The sequence below is a fragment of the Carettochelys insculpta genome, unplaced genomic scaffold (genome assembly GCF_033958435.1).
Source record: "Carettochelys insculpta isolate YL-2023 unplaced genomic scaffold, ASM3395843v1 scaffold_0036, whole genome shotgun sequence".
Classification (NCBI taxonomy): domain Eukaryota; kingdom Metazoa; phylum Chordata; order Testudines; family Carettochelyidae; genus Carettochelys; species Carettochelys insculpta.
The window spans coordinates 175765-193720 of record NW_027439073.1 but is presented as its reverse complement, the minus strand read 5'-3'; the positions used below and the strand labels follow the sequence as shown (position 1 = coordinate 193720).

Genomic DNA, 17956 nt, shown 5'->3' with positions numbered 1-17956 from the left:
GGGGGGAGAGACCCCAATAACTTAACCCGCTTTGTACACAACACCCGCCCACCCCCCCGAAGTCCCAGCCCCCTCCCCCCCAGGGCCGTGGGGGGAGGGGCAGGCAAGGCACAGGTGTGGCTGGGGAGGGGCGGAGCTGGGGCGGGACGAAGTTCCCTGAGTGGCGGGGGGGCGGGGCCAGCGCTAGGGGTCGACGAAGGAGACCATGATGTAGCGGGTGCCGTGGGTGGTGGGCAGCCCCTCGTGGTAGTGGGTCAGGCGCCCGGGTGCATCAGACTCCAGCCTTTGCGGGGGGCCTGCACGGCGCAGTTGTACCGAAGGAACCGGCAGCCGCCGCCCTGGAGGGGGGGAGTAATGGCTGTCAGTGGGGGCCGGGCCGGGGCCGGCCCCTCACGCCCAATCCGGAGCATCCCTCCCTCCCGTCCGGCCCCTCACGCCCAATCCGGAGCCTCCCCTCTGTCCACCCCCTCGCGCCCAATCCGGAGCCTCGCTCCCTCCCGTCTGCTCCCTTGCACCCAATCTGGGATTCCCCTCTGTCCGCCCCCTCGCGCCCAATCCGGAGCCTCCTTCCCTCCCGTCCGCCCCCTCACGCCCAATCCAGAGCCTCCCCTCTGTCCACCCCCTCGCGCCCAATCCGGAGCCTCGCTCCCTCCCGTCTGCTCCCTTGCACCCAATCCGGAGCCTCCCCTCTGTCCGCCCCCTCGCGCCCAATCCAGAGCCTCCCCTCTGTCCACCCCCTCGCGCCCAATCTGGAGCCTCCTTCCCTCCCGTCCGCCCCCCTCACACCCAATCCAGAGCCTCCCCTCTGTCCACCTCCTCGCGCCCAATCCGGAGCCTCCCAACCCCCATCTGCCCCCTCACGCCCAATCCGGAGCCTCCCTCCACCCCCATCCGCCCCCTCCTGGCCACCCCCCTCGCACCCAATCCAGAGCCTCCCTCCCTCCCGTCCAGCCCCTAGCCACCCAATCCGGAGCCTCCCTCCCCCCCCGTCCGCCCCCTCGCACCCAATCCAGAGCCTCGCTCCCTCCCGTCTGCCCCCTTGCACCCAATCCGGAGCCTCCCCTCTGTCCACACCCTCGCGCCCAGTCCGGAGCCTCCCAACCCCCATCTGCCCCCTCGCCCAATCCGGAGCCTTGCACCCAATCCGGAGCCTCCCTCCACACCCATCCGCCCCCTCCTGGCCACCCCCTCGCACCCAATCCGGAGCCTCCCCCCCCGTCCGCCCCCCTTGCGCCCGATACGCAGCCCCCCCCCATGGGTACCGCCCCCCCCACGGCCAATCCCCCGGCCCTCACCTCGTAGTCGGTGTCCTTGCTGTTGAGCGCGATGTTGATGGTGAAGGTGGACGAGTCGTGGTGGGGCCTGAGCGCCGGCTGCTGATCCGGCCGGTACCGCACCACGAAGTTCAGCAGGGCCCGGGCCTGCGGGGGCAGGAGTCAGCCCAGCCGGCGCCTCCCAGCTCCCCCCCCGCGGCCCTGCCGGTGCCCCCCGGCTCCCCCCAGCGCGGTCCTGCCGGCGCCCCCCCCCCGCGGCCCTGCCGGTGCCCCCCCCAGCTCCAGCCCCACAGCCCTGCCAGTGCCCCCCAGCCCTTTTCTTGCCCCCCAGCTCCAGCCCCATGGCCCTGCTGGTGCCCCCAGCTCCAGCCCCATGGCCCTGCTGGTGCCCCCAGCTCCCACCCCACGGCCCTGCCGGTGCCCCCCAGCCCTTTTCTGCCCCCCCAGCTCCAGCCCCACAGATCCTGTCCCCTTAGCCCGGCCGGTGCCCCCTGCCCCGGCCGCGTGGGGCACCTTGGTGTAGTAGCCGGGGTAGAGGTACTCGACGACGGGCGCGATGAACTCCCGCAGGAAGAAGAGCCACTCGCGCTCGAAGCCAATCTGGTTCATGTGGATGTCGTCGGTGGGGACGTTCTCGTAGCCGCCAGCCAGGCGGGCGTCCTGCGGTACGGCACCGTCACTGGGAGTGGCGGGGGGGGGGGGGGGTGCTGTGGGGCAGGGCAGGACGGGGGCGCCGTGGGGCAGGGAGCAAGCAGCAGGGGGCGCTGTGGGGCAAGGAGCGAGCAGCAGGGGGCGCTGTGGGGCAGGACAGGGCTCTCCGTGGGGCAGGGAGCGAGCAGCAGGGGGCGCTGTGGGGCAGGACAGGGCTCGCCGTGGGGCAGGGAGCGAGCAGCAGGGGGCGCTGTGGGGCAGGACAGGGCTCACCGTGGGGCAGGGAGTGAGCAGCAGGGGGCGCCGTGGGGCAGGACAGGGCTCGCCATGGGGCAGGGAGCGAGCAGCAGGGGGTGCTGTGGGGCAGGACAGGGCTCGCCGTGGGGCAGGGAGCGAGCAGTAGGGGGCGCCGTGGGGCAGGACAGGGCTCGCCATGGGGCAGGGAGCGAGCAGCAGGGGGCGCTGTGGGGCAGGACAGGGCTCGCCGTGGGGCAGGGAGTGAGCAGCAGGGGGCACTGTGGGGCAGGACAGGGCTCGCCATGGGGCAGGGAGTGAGCAGCAGGGGGCGATGTGGGGCAGGGCAGGACAGGGCTCGCCGTGGGGCAGGGAGCGAGCAGCAGGGGGCGCTGTGGGGCAGGACAGGGCTCGCCATGGGGCAGGGAGTGAGCAGCAGGGGGCGCTGTGGGGCAGGACAGGGCTCGCCGTGGGGCAGGGAGCGAGCAGCAGGGGGGCCACAGCCCCACTCACCTTGTGCTGCCCCCCGGACCAGATCCCGTAATGCTCCACCTCCTCCACCAGCTCGTCGCAGGCAGCCCCAGTGAAGATGGGGAACCAGTAGACGTCGGGGCAGGGCTGTGGGGCAGGGTTAGAGCCTGAGCGGCAGCGGCAGCAGTGGGGGGCAGGGGGGATGCGGAGGGATGTGGGAACGGGGGGCACACAAGGGGTTCGGGGGCACACAGAGGGCTGGGGTGTATGTGGGGAGTTTGGGGGGACATGGGGGCTTGGGGGGATGGGGAGCTGGCGGGCACACAAGGGGTTTGGGAGGTTGGGGGACTGCAGGTACAAAGGGAACTGCTGGGACATGGGGTATTTGGGGGGACACGGGGGGGCTGGGGGTACAAAGGGGACTGCAGGGACGTGGGGTATTTGGGGGGACACGGGGGGCTGGGGGTACAAAGGGGACTGCAGGGACGTGGGGTATTTGGGGGGACACGGGGGGGCTGGGGGTACAAAGGGGACTGGAGGGACGTGGGGTGTTTGTGGGGACACGGGGGGGCTGGGGGTACAAAGGGGACTGCAGGGACGTGGGGTGTTTGGGGGGACACTGGGGGGGTTGGGGGTACAAAGGGGACTGCAGGGACGTGGGGTGTTTGGGGGGACACAGGGGGGCTGGGGGTACAAAGGGGACTGGAGGGATGTGGGGTGTTTGGGGGGACACTGTGGGGGTTGGGGGTACAAAGGGGACTGGAGGGACGTGGGGTGTTTGGGGGTACAAAGGGGACTGCAGGGACGTGGGGTGTTTGGGGGGACACTGGGGGGGTTGGGGGTACAAAGGGGACTGCAGGGACGTGGGGTGTTTGGGGGGACACGGGGGGGCTGGGGGTACAAAGGGGACTGCAGGGACGTGGGGTGTTTGGGGGGACACGGGGGGTTGGGGGTACAAAGGGGACTGCAGGGACGTGGGGTGTTTGGGGGGACACGGGGGGGCTGGGGGTACAAAGGGGACTGCAGGGACGTGGGGTGTTTGGGGGGACACGGGGGGCTGGGGGTACAAAGGGGACTGCAGGGACGTGGGGTGTTTGGGGGGACACTGGGGGGGTTGGGGGTACAAAGGGGACTGCAGGGATGTGGGGTGTTTGGAGGGACACGGGGGGTTGGGGGTACAAAGGGGACTGCAGGGACGTGGGGTGTTTGGGGGGACACGGGGGGTTGGGGATACAAAGGGGACTGCAGGGACGTGGGGTGTTTGTGGGGACACGGGGGGTTGGGGGTACAAAGGGGACTGCAGGGACGTGGGGTGTTTGGGGGGACACTGGGGGGTTGGGGGTACAAAGGGGACAGCAGGGACGTGCGGTGTTTGGGGTACACGGGGGGCTGGGGTACACAAGGAGTCGGGGTACATTACCTGCTCTACCAGCTCCCCCTCCAGCACGCGGGAGTAGTTCTCATGGATGTATTTCTCCTGCCAGTCCTGGGGGGCGGGGATCCCCAAACACTGTGAGAGAGACGCCCCCCACCCCTGCCACGCCCCCCACAGCCACTGCCCCCCAACCAGCCCTGTCTCTCGCCAAAGCCCCTACCCAAGGGGTGGGGTCGCCCACAGGAGGAGGGACCACTCATGGGGGGCGGGGCTTCTCACCAGGGGGCGGAGTCACTCACCAAGGGGTTCACCTTGATCTACCAGAGCTCAGGCTGCAGGGCAGGGGTGGGGTCTCCCAAAGGGGGTGGGGCTTCTCACCAGGGGGCGGGATCTCTCAGCAGGGGGCGGGGTCACTCACCTGGGGGTTCTCCTTGATCTGCCAGAGGTCGGGGTGCAGCCGGGAGGTGTTGTAAGTGGCCGTGGAGAGCAGATGCCCAAAATCCTCCAGGTTCGTGACGTGCATGAAAATCCCCTGCAGGAGACCGGCCGCTCAGTGGTGGGTGGAGAATTTAGGGGGGCTGTGGGGTGTTGGGGGCCCCGGGGGAGGGGGCTCTAGGACCCGTGGGGGGCTGGACCCTCATGGACATTCTTGCAGAAGGCATGTCGGGGTGGGGGGTGGATTTTGGGGGGGGGCTGTACCCTTTCATGGACGTTCTTGCAGAAGGCGTGTCGGGGTGGAAGGGGGAGTGTCGGGGGGCTGTGGGGTGTCGGGGGGGGCTGTACCCTTTCACGGACGTGTTTGCAGAAGGGGTGTCGGGGTGGGGGGGAGTTTCGGGGGGCTGTGGGCTGTTGGGGGGGGCTGTACCCTTTCACGGACGTTCTTGCAGAAGGCGTGTCGGGGTGGGGGGGAGTGTCGGGGGGCTGTGGGGTGTCGGGGGGGCTGTACCCTTTCACGGACGTTCTTGCAGAAGGCGTGTCGGGGTGGGAGTGGGGTTTCGGGGTGCTGTGGGGTGTCGGGGGGCTGTACCCTTTCACGGACGTTCTTGCAGAAGGCGTGTCGGGTGGGAGGGGGAGTTTCGGGGGGCTGTGGGGTGTCGGGGGGCTGTGGGGTGTTGGGGGGGGGCTGTACCCTTTCACGGACGTTCTTGCAGAAGGCCATGTCGGGGTCAGTCTCCTCCAGCGTGAAGACGTTGCGGTCGTACAGCTCCGAGCGCAGGGTGGTGCCCCGCACTAGGTAGACCTGGCTGATGTAGGGCACATTCCACACCCCCCTGCAGGACGGACACACGGACACCAGCTCAGGGGCGTGGGGGACGGGCAGTCGGTCTCCCCTCCCCCGCGAGGGGGCGGGGCTCTGGCCTCAGGGCGGAGCCTAAGTTCAGGGGTGGGGTGAGGCTGGGGCCCACCTCCAATAAAGGGGGTTCCATGTTGCTGGGGTTCAGCCCCAGGGTTGGGCCGCATGGGAACAGGGGGCAGAGCTCCAATCCAGGCCACGCCCCCCTGAAAGGGGTGGAGCTTCAGTTGGAAGGGCGGGTGCAGGCCACACCCCCAGGAAGGCAGCAGAGCTCTGGTTGGAGGAGTGGATTTAGCCACACCCCCGGAAAGAGGGCAGAGCTCTGGTTGGAGGTGTGGATTTAGCCACACCCCCAGAAAGGGGGCGGAGCTCTGGTTGGAGGAGTGGATTTAGCCACGCCCCCACAAAGGGGGCGGAGCTCTGGTTGGAGGAGTGGATTTAGCCACACCCCCGGAAAGAGGGCAGAGCTCTGGTTGGAGATGTGGATTTAGCCACACCCCCGGAAAGGGGGCGGAGCTCTGGTTGGAGGAGTGGTTTTAGCCACACCCCCAGAAAGGGGGCGGGGCTCTGGTTGGGGGCGGGACTCACATGCGCTTGCCCTGCACCAGCTCCACGTAGTCCTCGGAGCGGGCGTAGTAGCCCTCGGGGCTCAGGGCCCCCCAGAAGTTGGACCAGAGCTTGCCGGGGCGCGACACCATGGGGGCGATGATCTTCCTGTGGAGAGAGGGGGGCGGAGCTCAGGCGGAGGGGGCGGAGCCGGGTGGGAGGGGGCGGGGCGGGGGGCGGGGTCTCACCGGTTCTGCTCGATCAGGGCTCGCAGGGCGCCCGGGTGGGTCAGAGCCACGTCGGCGTCCAGGCTGAAGTAATAGTCGCAGGAGGGGTCCTGCCGGCAGAGGTCCCTGGGGGGGGGGGGGCGCCATGGGGGAGATGGGGGTCAGAGCAGCCCAGCTCCGACACCCCCCTAGTGCTCCCTGCATCCCTTGGTCCAGGCCCCCAGCCCAGCCCCGCCCGTTTCCCCTTGGCCCCGCCCATTTCCCCTTGGCCCCGCCCACTCCCCCACAGCCCCCAAGCCTAGCCCCTCTCCTGTAGCGCTGCCCCATCGCCTACTTCCTCTGTCCTTCCTACGGCATCACTTGTCCCATGGCCCCGCCTCCACCTGATGGCCCCGCCCCTCATTTCCATGACCCCGCCCTCCGCCTGTCCCTTGCCCCACCCTCCATCCCAATGGCCCTACCCCCATTCTGACAGCACCCCCCCGCCACACCCCCCCCACACCTCCACCCCTTACTCCTGCAGCTCAGCCCATCCCGTCCCTTGGCCACTGCCCCACTTCTCCCATTGCCCCGCCCCATTTCTACGGCCCCACCCCCACCTCTCTCTTGGCCTCGCCCCGTTCTTACAGCCACGCCCCCCCACTTACCCCAGAACCCTCCCCCACCTTCCCGCGGGCCACTCACTGATTGTCCAATGGCCCTGCCCCCACCCGAGTGCCCCGCCCCTTTTCCAGCTGGCCCCGCCCCTTGGCCCCGCCCACTCACATGCCCATGTCCCGGGCCTTGCCCTGGCTCAGCTCTTCCTCTGGCCCCACCAGCCTGACGCTGGCAAAGGCCCCCCGGAGCTGCTCCCAGGCCTCCTGCAGGTGGGGCTCATGGAACACCTCCTGGGGGGAGAGGGGGTCACACGGGGGGGTCTCTAATGTGGGGGGCGCCAGGGAGATCTGGGGGTGTCTGAGGGGCCTGGGGAGATCTGGGGCTGTCTGGGAGCATGGGGAGGTCTGGGGGTGTCTGAGGATACTGGGGAGATCTGGGGGAACCCTGGGGGGGGCCTGGGGAGATCTGGGGAAACCTGGGGGGCTGGGGAGATCTGGGGGAACCCAGGGAGCCTGGGGAGATCTGGGAGAACCTGGGGGGCTGGGGAGATCTGGGGGAACCCGGGGGGCTGGGGAGACCTGGGGGTGTCTGAGGGGGCTGGGGAGATCTGGGGCTGTCTGGGAGCATGGGGAGGTCTGGGGGTATCTGAGGATACTGGGGAGATCTGGGGGAACCCCAGGGGGGCTGGTGAGATCTGGGGGAACCTGGGGGGCTGGGGAGATCTGGGGGAACCCAGGGAGCCTGGGGAGATCTGGGAGAACCTGGGGGGCTGGGGAGACCTGGGGGTGTCTGAGGGGGCTGGGGAGCTCTGGGGGTACCCAGGGGGCCTGGTGGCAGTGGGGGGCCCAGGGAGCCAGTTGGGTATTGAGGCAATGGGGGGTGGTGAGGGGGTCGCAGGGGCCGCGGGAGAAGGGAGGGGGCCCGAGGGGGTTCGGGGGGCTCACCCGGTTGTGCAGGAAGAGGCGCAGGCGGGCGTAGGGGTACTCCCAGCTCAGCAGGCGGTGCAGGAACTGGGGCAGGAAAGGGGTCGGCTGCTCCACGAACACCCCCACCAGCACCTGGGGCAGCGCCTCCTCCTGAGGGGCAACGGGGGGGGTCAGTGGGCCACCTCCCTGGCCCCCCAAAACTCCCACCCCCCCATCGCCCCACTTCTGGGGAGGCACAGGGTCACCCCAACCCCCCAATGGCAGCCTGCCCTGAAGCCCCCCAGCCCCGACACCCTGAGGCTCCAGCATAGCCCCCCCAGAGCCCCTTGGCCCCCAGGCTCTGCCCTGGGGTGCAGCCGTCCCCCCACTCACGGGGATCCCCGACAGGTTGAGCAGCCCCTGGTCGCAGCCGCCACAGCCCCCCTCGTAGGTCCAGCCCACTGGGACGTAGTTGCCCAGGTAGTTCAGCTGCAGCTGGGGGTGGAGATAGAGTGAGAGAGACTGCCCCCCCGGCCCCCCAAAACTGCCACCGCTCCCCCGCAGCCCCATGGCCCCCCCAAAACTGCTGCCCCTACCCCCTGCAGCCCCCCCGGCCCCCCAAAACTGCCAGCCCTCCCCCGCAGCCCCCCAGAACTGCCACCGCTCCCCCGCAGCCCCATGGCCCCCCCAAAACTGCTGCCCCTACCCCCTGCAGCCCCCCCCGGCCCCCCAAAACTGCCACCCCTCCCCTGCAGCCCCACGGCCCCCCCAAAACTGCCACCCCTCCCCTGCAGCCCCCCAGAACTGCCACCGCTCCCCCGCAGCCCCATGGCCCCCCCAAAACTGCTGCCCCTACCCCCTGCAGCCCCCCCGGCCCCCCAAAACTGCTGCCCCTACCCCCTGCAGCCCACCCGGCCCCCCAAAACTGCCACCGCTCCCCCGCAGCCCCCCAGAACTGCCACCGCTCCCCCGCAGCCCCATGGCCCCCCCAAAACTGCCACCCCTACCCCCTGCAGCCCACCTGGCCCCCCAAAACTGCCACCCCTCCCCTGCAGCCCCACGGCCCCCCCAAAACTGCCACCCCTCCCCTGCAGCCCCCCAGCCCCCCAAAACTGCCACCCCTCCCCCACAGCCCCCTGGCCCCCAAAACCGCCCCTCCCCCACAGCCCCATGGCACCCCTAACCTGCTGCCCCTCCCCCACATCCCCCCAAAACTTCCACCCTTCCCTTGCACCCCAAAACTGCCACGCCTCTACCAGGGCCCTCCCGGCAACCCAAACCTGCCACCCCTCCGTCCCCTCCCCCACAGCCTGCACCCCAAACCTGCTTCCCCTGCCCTGCAGGCCCCCCCCAACATACACCCACTCCCTGCCCCCGCCCCCCGCAGCCGCCCCCATCCTCACCTAGCGCCCCTCCCACTCAGCCAGCCCTCCCCTCTGCCTGGGTCCTCCCTCCCCTGCCCCCCTCACTCCCCACACCTGGGAGCGTCGGGGTCCCCCCAGGGCACGCTGAGCGAGAGGGGAGGGGTACCTTGGTGGGCCCATTGCCGTGAACGACCACAGGGAGGGTGTCATAAGCCACGTTCCGGGCCCGGACGCGGTTCTTCTCGAACTTCAGCACCACCTCGTCTGAGAGAGACGCACGCATGGGGGAGAACCCACCCCCGGCCCCACCACCCTCCCGCAGCCGGCAGAGAACCCAGGAGTCCTGGCTCCCGGCCCCTGCTCTAACCACCAGCCCCCACTGCCCTCCCAGCACCAGGGAGAGAACCCAGGAGTCCTGGCTCCCACCCCCTGCTCTAACCACCAGCCCCCACTGCCCTCCCAGCGCCGGGGAGAGAACCCAGGAGTCCTGGCTCCCACCCCCTGCTCTAACCACCAGCCCCCACTGCCCTCCCAGCGCCGGGGAGAGAACCCAGGAGTCCTGGCTCCCACCCCCTGCTCTAACCACCAGCCCCCACTGCCCTCCCAGCGCCGGGGAGAGAACCCAGGAGTCCTGGCTCCCACCCCCTGCTCTAACCACCAGCCCCCACTGCCCTCCCAGAGCTGGGGAGAGAACCCAGGAGTCCTGGCTCCCACCCCCTGCTCTAACCACCAGCCCCCACTGCCCTCCCAGCGCTGGGAGAGAACCCAGGAGTCCTGGCTCCAGCCCCCCTGCTCTACCCACCAGCCCCCACTGCCCTCCCAGCGCCGGGGAGAGAACCCAGGAGTCCTGGCTCCCACCCCCTGCTCTAACCACCAGCCCCCACTGCCCTCCCAGAGCTGGGAGAGAACCCAGGAGTCCTGGCTCCCAGCCCCCTGCTCTAACCACCAGCCCCCACTGCCCTGCCAAAGCCAGGGAGAGAACCCAGGAGTCCTGGCTCTCAGCCCCCTGCCCGGTTTCTCACCAATGGCTCCGTTGAGGTTCTGGAAGATTTTTGACTTATGGTCGAGCGCCAGCCCAAACTCCTCCTGTGGGGGAAAAGAGGGGTCAGAACAGGGAAGGACCTGAAACAGCAAGCGGAATCAGTAGGGCTGGGGTTGTGGTTGGCAGGAGGGGGTTTAACAGGAGCGGGGCTGACAGGAGCAAAGATGATGGGAGCTGGGCCAACGGGAGCAGGCCCAGTGTGTGTGAGCAGGACAGGAGTGGGGCTGGCAGGAGTGGGAGTCAGTCCAATGGGAGCAGGACTATGGAAGCAGGCCCAGCGGGAGCAAAGCTGATGGGAGTGAAGCTGACAGGAGCTGGGCTGACAGGAGCAGAGCTGGCAGGAGTGAAGGTGATGAGTGCTGGGCTGACGAGAGGTGGGCCAACGGGAGCTGGGCTGATGGGAGCAGGGCTGGCGAGAGAGAAGCCAACAGGAGCTGGGCCGACGAGAGCTGGGCCGACGGGAGCAGGGTTGGCAGCAGTGAAGCCGACAGGAGCTGGGCCGACGGGAGCAGGGCTAATGGGGTGAAGCTGATGGGTGCTGGGCTGATTGGAGCTGGGCCGGCGGGAGCAGGGATGATGGGAGCAGGTTCGGCGGAAGTGAAACTGATGTGAGCTGGGCCAATGGGAGCAGGGCGGTGGAGTGAAGCTGACGGGAGCTGGGCCGACAGGAGCCGGGCTGATGTGGTGAAGCCGACGGGAGCTCAGCCAATGGGAGCAGGCCCATGGCTGTGAGGCAGGACGGGAGTGAAGCCAACGGGAGCTGGGCTGACGGGAGTGATGCTGATGGGAGCTGGACTGATGGGAGTGAAGATGACAGGAGCTGGGCTGACGGGAGCAGGAGCAATGAGAGCAGGCCCGGTGGCTGAGAGACAGGACGGGACTGAAGCCAACGGGAGCTGGGCTGACGGGAGTGAAGCTGACAGGAGCTGGGCCGACGGGAGCTGGGCTGACGGGAGTGATGCTGACAGGAGCTGGGCCGACGGGAGCTGGGCTGACGGGAGTGAAGACGACAGGAGCTGGGCTGACGGGAGCAGGAGCAATGAGAGCAGGCCCGGTGGCTGAGAGACGGGACGGGAGTGAGGCCAGTGGGCATGGGGCGGGGCTCCCCAGACTCACCCGCAAGCCGGGATCCAGGTAGAGGCGGGTGTAGAAGAGCTGGTCGTCGTCGTCGTCTCTTGTAGTGCCAGAACTGCACCAGGCGGTGGATGGTCGGGGCGAACCCGATGAATCCTGGGGGCGCGCAAAGGTGGGTCCCCCTGGCTGCCAAGTGTTGCCCCCCGGCACCCACCTCCTGCCCCCCCGGTCCTCCCCACACATCCCCCCCAGTGCCAGCGTCGTCCTCCCACCCAGCCTCCTGCCCCAGCCCTCCCCCTCCCTGCATCCCAGCCCCCCGGCTGCCCCCTCACCTCCAGAGTTGAGGTAGCGCTTGCCCTGGCTGACGGGGGGGTAGCGCTCGGCCAGGCCCCAGTTGGGCCAGCAAAAGCTCTCGGCCGAGAACACCACCCGGCTCTCGAACGCCACGAACTTCCGCAGCAGCTCCACGGGCCCACCCGCCAGCACCACGTCGTAGCTGGGGGGAGAGGAGCCCAGGGGTGGGACGGGGACGGGGCCCCTCTCGGGCCCTGCCCCGCTGGATCAGCCCCCGCCCTGCACCCGCAGAGAACCCCTGCAGCCCCAGAGCCCCCATACCTCCCTAGAGCCCCCAGAACCCCCCATACCTCCCGAGAGCCCCCCATACCTCCCGAGAGCCCCCAAAACCCCAGAACCCCCCATTACCTCCCAGAGCCCCCATACCTCCCCACAGCCCCCCAAAACCCCAAGCACCCATAACCCCAGAGCCCCCATACTGCCCCAGAGCCCCCCATAACCCCAGAGCCCCCCATACCTCCCCAGAACCCCCATACCTCCCCACAGCCCCCCAAAACCCCAGAACCCCCCATACCTCCCCAGACCCCCATTACTCTCCCAGAGCCCCCCAAAACCCAGAACCCCCCATTACCTCCCCACAGCCCCCCAAAACCCAAGCACCCATAACCCCAGAGCCCCCATACCGCCCCAGAGCCCCCATAACCCCATAGCCCTCCATAACCCCAGAGCCCCCCACAATCCCAGAGCCCCCATACCTCCCCAGAGCTCCCCACAGCCCCAGAACCCCCATACCTCCCAAGAGTCCCCCATGACCCCAGAGCCCCCATATATCTCCAGAAACCCCCTGCACCTCACAGCCCCCTCCCACAGCCCCAGAGCTCCCTGCACCCCAAAACTCCCTCCAGCAGACCCAGAGCCCCCATATCTCCCCAGAGCCCTCCTGGAACCCAGAGCCCCCCCTGCACCCCAAAACCCCCTCCTCCATACCCGGAGCCCCCCATACTTGCCCAGGACTCCGCTGCACTCCAAAACTCCTCCCAAAACCCCAGAACCCCCATATCTCCCCAGAGCCAACTGAACCCCAAAACCCACTCCCACAGCCCCAGAACCCCTGTATTTCCCCAGAGCCCCTCTGCACCCCAAAACAACCTCCTGCACTCCCAGAACCCCCCACCCCAAAACCCCCTCCCACAGCCCCAGAGCCCCCCTGAAATCCAGAGCCCCCCCAGCACCCCAAAACCCCATCCTCCATCCTTAGAGCCCCCCATACCTCCCCAGGCCCCGCTGTACCCCAAAACCCACTCCCACACTCCAGAGCCCCCCTGGAACCCAGAGCCCCCCCGCACCCCAAATCCCCCTCGCACAGCCCCAGACCCCCCATATCTCCCCAGGACCCCGCTGCGGCCTTACCTGTCAACGAACATGACAACGAGGTCCTCGCGCTCGGCGTACGCCACCATCTCGTCCTTCAGCCAGCGCACCTTCTGCCCGCCCCCCAATGTGCGGGCCACGTCCCCACCCCGCCACGCCTCGCCCAGCCCCAGCGTCTGCGGGACGGTATGGGCGGGTGACAGCGAGACCCCGGCTGCTCACAGCTCACGGGGCAGGATGCGCCAGCTCTGGGGCAGGGCGAGGGGGCTGGTTACAGGGGATCCCTCCCCCGGGGCTGAGATGCACCCAGCTCTGGGGTGGGGCGAGGGGGCTGGTTACAGGGGGATCCCTCCCCCGGGGCTGAGATGCGCCCAGCTCTGGGGTGGGGCGAGGGGTGCTGATACAGGGGATCCCTGCCCCGGGGCTGAGATGTGCCCAGCTCTGGGGCGGGGCGAGGGGGCTGGTTACGGGGGATCCCTCCCCCGGGGCTGAGATGCGCCCAGCTCTGGGGCGGGGCGAGGGGGGCTGGGTACAGGGGATCCCTCCACCGGGGCTGAAATGCGCCCAGCTCTGGGGCGGGGCGAGGGGGCTGATACAGGGGATCCCTCCCCCGGGGCTGAGATGCGCCCAGCTCTGGGGCGGGGTGAGGGGGCTGATACAGGGGATCCCTCCCCCGGGGCTGAGATGCGCCCAGCTCTGGGGCGGGGCGAGGGGGCTGATACAGGGGATCTCTCCCCCGGGGCTGAGATGTGCCCAGCTCTGGGGCGGGGCGAGGGGGGCTGGGTACAGGGGATCCCTCCCCTGGGGCTGAGATGCGCCCAGCTCTGGGGTGGGGGCGAGGGGGCTGGGTACAGGGGATCCCTCCCCGGGGCTGAGATGCGCCCAGCTCTGGGGCGGGGTGAGGGGGGCTGGGTACAGGGGATCCCTCCCCGGGGCTGAGATGCGCCCAGCTCTGGGGCGGGGTGAGGGGGGCTGGGTACAGGGGATCCCTCCCCCGGGGCTGAGATGCGCCCAGCTCTGGGGCGGGGCGGGCTGACTCACCCTGACGGTGTAGTTGAAGTGACGGGCCGACTGCAAGAAGCGTAGGTATCCCTCCGTCTCGTCCGTGGCTGCCGTGATCACCAGCAGGTTGTCTGTGGGGCAGAGGGAAGTCAGGGCGGATCTACACTCCCGAGAGGCAGCCGGGCTCTTCGCCTGCCCCCCCCCCCCCCCCCCCGCATTATCCTCCTTCCGGGGGAGCTGCCTCCCCACAGCAGTGGTAGGGCTGTTACCCAAGTACCGGAATGGGAACAATGGGAGGATGATAAGAAAAGAACAATGGTTACCCTCATAAGTTGCTCTGGGAGCCAGGACACCTGGGTTCTCTCCCTGGTGCTGGGAGGGCAGTGGGGGCTGGTGGTTAGAGCAGGGGGCGGGAGCCAGGACTCCTGGGTTCTCTCCCCGGTGCTGGGAGGGCAGTGGGGGCTGGTGGTTAGAGCAGGGGGCGGGAGCCAGGACTCCTGGGTTCTCTCCCCGGCGCTGGGAGGGCAGTGGGGGCTGGTGGTTAGAGCAGGGGGCGGGAGCCAGGACTCCTGGGTTCTCTCCCGGCGCTGGGAGGGCAGTGGGGGCTGGTGGGTAGAGCAGGGGGTGGGAGCCAGACTCCTGGGTTCTCTCCCCAGCGCTGGGAGGGCAGTGGGGGCTGGTGGGTAGAGCTGGGAGCCAGGCTCTCGCTGGGTGGTATTTGATATGCCAGGGTGGGGACCATTCTGGGCCAATGACGGATGGGGTGACACGCTGGGGGGGGCAGTTTTCAGCTGCAGATAGATGGGGGGACACACGGGGAGCCCCCTTTTGGCTGCAGATACGCTGGGGTCCCCATTCCCAGCATACGTGTGACCAAGCGTGTGACGCACACGACCAGTACCAGGAGTGAATTCCAAGTGGCTGGTGGCACCCGGCCAGGAGTGTGGGCAGGCCTGGGGGCCCCAGTCCCACTAGGGGGCTCTGGCACACCCGGGGAGGGGCTCCCCACTTCCTGGAGTGCCAGTGGGGTCTCCACGGCCTGATGTTGGGCTGGCCTCTGAGCCCTGGGCTGGGAGGGCAGTGTGGGCTGGTGGTGAGAGCAAGGGGGCGCTGGACTGGGAGCGGGGCTGCCCAATGCCCCCACTTGCATTCCCCACAGCCCCCCACACAGTCCCGACCCTGATGCCCGCACCCCATTCCCCCCCTACACCTCCGGTCCCCCTGTTCCCCAATCTCCTGCTCCCCAGCGCCCCCATATCCCCTACACCCCAGTTCCCCAATCCTTCTACACCTCCAGTCCCCCCATTCCCCATTCCCCAATCCCCTGCTCCCCCAGCGCCCCCGTTCCTCAATCCCCCTCCACCCCAGCGCCCCATTCCCCGCTCTCCCCTACACCCCAATCCCCCCAGCACTCCTGCTCCCCAATCCCCTATTACCCCCAGTGCCCTCATTCCCCAATCCCCCCACTCCCCCAGCGCCCCTGTTCCCCAATGCAACCCACTCCCCCCAGCGCCCACAGCCCCCGATCCCCGCAGCGCCCCCAATCCCCCCTTGCACCCCCAGCTCGGCCCCAATCCCCCAGCGACCCTGTTCCCCAATCCCCCCACTCCCCACATCACCCACAGCCCCCGATCTCTCCCTGCACCCCCAGCTCGGCCCCAATCCCCCCAGCGCCCCTGTTCCCCAATCCCCCTTTGCACCCTCAGCTCCCAACCCCCCCCGCGCCCCACATTGCCCACAGCCCCCGATCCCCCCTTGCACCCCCAGCTCGGCCCCAATCCCCCCAGCGCCCCTGTTCCCCAATCCCCCCGGCTCCCCACATCGCCCACAGCCCCCGATCCGCCCCTGCACCCCCAGCTCCCGATCCCCCCCTACACCTCCACCTCCGGATCCCCCCCTGCACCCCCACCTCGGCCCCGATCCCCCCTGCACCCCCACCTCCCGATCCCCCCCTACACCTCCAGCTCCGGATCCCCCCCTGCACCCCCAGCTCGGCCCCGGTCCCCTCCTGCACCTCCAGCTCCCGATCCCCCCCTGCACCTCCAGCTCTGGATCCCCCCCTGCACCCCCACCTCGGCCCCGATCCCCCCCTGCACCCCCACCTCCCGATCCCCCCCTACACCTCCAGCTCCGGATCCCCCCCTGCACCCCCAGCTCGGCCCCGATCCCCCTCTGCACCCCCAGCTCCGGATCCCCCCCTGCACCCCCAGCTCGGCCCCGATCCCCTCCTGCACCTCCAGCTCCCGATCCCCCCCTGCACCTCCAGCTCCGGATCCCCCTCCTGCACCCCCACCTCCCGATCCCCCCCCTACACCTCCAGCTCCGGATCCCCCCCCTGCACCCCCACCTCGGCCCCGATCCCCCCCTGCACCTCCAGCTCCCGATCCCCCCCTGCACCTCCAGCTCCGGATCCCCCCCCTGCACCCCCACCTCCCGATCCCCCCCCTACACCTCCAGCTCCGGATCCCCCCCCTGCACCCCCACCTCCCGATCCCCCCCTACACCTCCAGCTCCGGATCCCCCCCCTGCACCCCCACCTCGGCCCCGATCCCCCCCTGCACCCCCAGCTCCCGATCCCCCCCTACACCCCCAGCTCCGGATCCCCCCCCGCACCCCCAGCTCCCGATCCCCCCCTACACCCCCAGCTCCGGATCCCCCCCTGCACCCCCACCTCCCGATCCCCCCCCTACACCTCCAGCTCCGGATCCCCCCCCGCACCCCCAGCTCCCGATCCCCCCCCTACACCTCCAGCTCCGGATCCCCCCCTGCACCCCCAGCTCCGGATCCCCCCCCTGCACCCCCAGCTCGGCCCCGATCCCCCCCCTGCACCCCCAGCTCCCGATCCCCCCCCTACACCTCCAGCTCCGGATCCCCCCTGCACCCCCACCTCCCGATCCCCCCCCTACACCTCCAGCTCCGGATCCCCCCCCTGCACCCCCAGCTCCCGATCCCCCCCCTACACCTCCAGCTCCGGATCCCCCCCCTGCACCTCCAGCTCCGGATCCCCCCCCTACACCTCCAGCTCCCGATCCCCCCCCCTGCACCCCCAGCTCGGCCCCGATCCCCCCCCTGCACCTCCAGCTCCGGATCCCCCCCCTGCACCCCCACCTCCCGATCCCCCCCCTACACCTCCAGCTCCGGATCCCCCTTGCACCCCCACCTCCCGATCCCCCCCCTGCACCTCCAGCTCCGGATCCCCCCCCTGCACCCCCACCTCCCGATCCCCCCCCTACACCTCCAGCTCCGGATCCCCCTTGCACCCCCACCTCCCGATCCCCCCCCTACACCTCCAGCTCCCGATCCCCCCCCCTGCACCCCCAGCTCGGCCCCGATCCCCCCCTGCACCTCCAGCTCCGGATCCCCCCCCTGCACCCCCACCTCGGCCCCGATCCCCCCGGCGCTCACCCGCGCTCAGCACTCCGGGCTCCCGGACCGCGGCCGCCGAGACGAGGAGCAGCGTGAGCAGCGCGGCCGGGGCGCACCGGCGCGTACCGGGACGCGGGTCCATGGCGCAGCGGCCGGGCAGGGCAGACTCTGGGCGCCCCCGGGGGCTCGCAGCTCTCGCGAGCCGAGCCTGGCCCGGCCCCGCCCCGCCCCGCCCCCTGCCCCCCCTTCGCCCGCCCCAGGGAAAGGGGGGCTCCCAAAATCGCTCAGCCAATCAGCCCCGGGGTCCCCCAAACCCTCAGCCAATCAGCCCCCGGGGTCCCCTCCCCGCCGGCCAATCAGCCCCCGCGCCCCCCTCCCCGCCGGCCAATCAGCGCCCTGGAAAGTTCCCGAGCGAGAAAGGGCTGGGAAAAAAATTGAAAAAAAAAAAAAAAAGCGAGTTTGAGGGGAAAGGGGAAAAGTTTTCGGTTTCCGCCACGTTGCCAAAAGCGGGGAGGGGCGCGGGGCGGGGCGGGATCGGGCCCCCGTCCCCCGTGGGGCCCTGGCGGGGAGAGTGGGGAAAGGGAGGGGCTGGTGGTTAGAGCAGGGGGCCGGGGACCAGGACTCTTGGGTTCTCTCCCCGGCGCTGGGAGGGCAGTGGGGGCTGGTGGTCAGAGCAGGGGCCGGGAGCCAGGACTCCTGGGTTCTCTCCCCTGCGCTGGGAGGGCAGTGGGGGCTGGTGGTCAGAGCAGGGGGTGGGAGCCAGGACTCCTGGGTTCTCTCCCCGGCGCTGGGAGGGCAGTGGGGGCTGGTGGTTAGAGCAGGGGGCGGGAGCCAGGACTCCTGGGTTCTCTCCCCGGCGCTGGGAGGGC

General features: G+C 69.7%; 1 protein-coding gene across 1 annotated transcript; it reads right to left on the bottom strand.

Moving 5' to 3' along the window:
• On the bottom strand, positions 1 to 17293 carry PLOD3 (procollagen-lysine,2-oxoglutarate 5-dioxygenase 3). The gene is given in 21 exon segments (XM_074983127.1): positions 1 to 260; positions 263 to 338; positions 1296 to 1421; positions 1788 to 1934; positions 2673 to 2777; positions 4051 to 4116; positions 4424 to 4537; positions 5135 to 5276; positions 5888 to 6013; positions 6094 to 6198; positions 6838 to 6959; positions 7614 to 7745; positions 7968 to 8069; positions 9105 to 9202; positions 9961 to 10024; positions 11097 to 11153; positions 11155 to 11210; positions 11387 to 11550; positions 12759 to 12895; positions 13761 to 13852; positions 17127 to 17293. Coding segments are annotated over 21 exon segments (2211 nt in total). The 5' UTR covers positions 17230 to 17293; the 3' UTR covers positions 1 to 183.
• Positions 17294 to 17956: the final 663 nt, after the last annotated feature.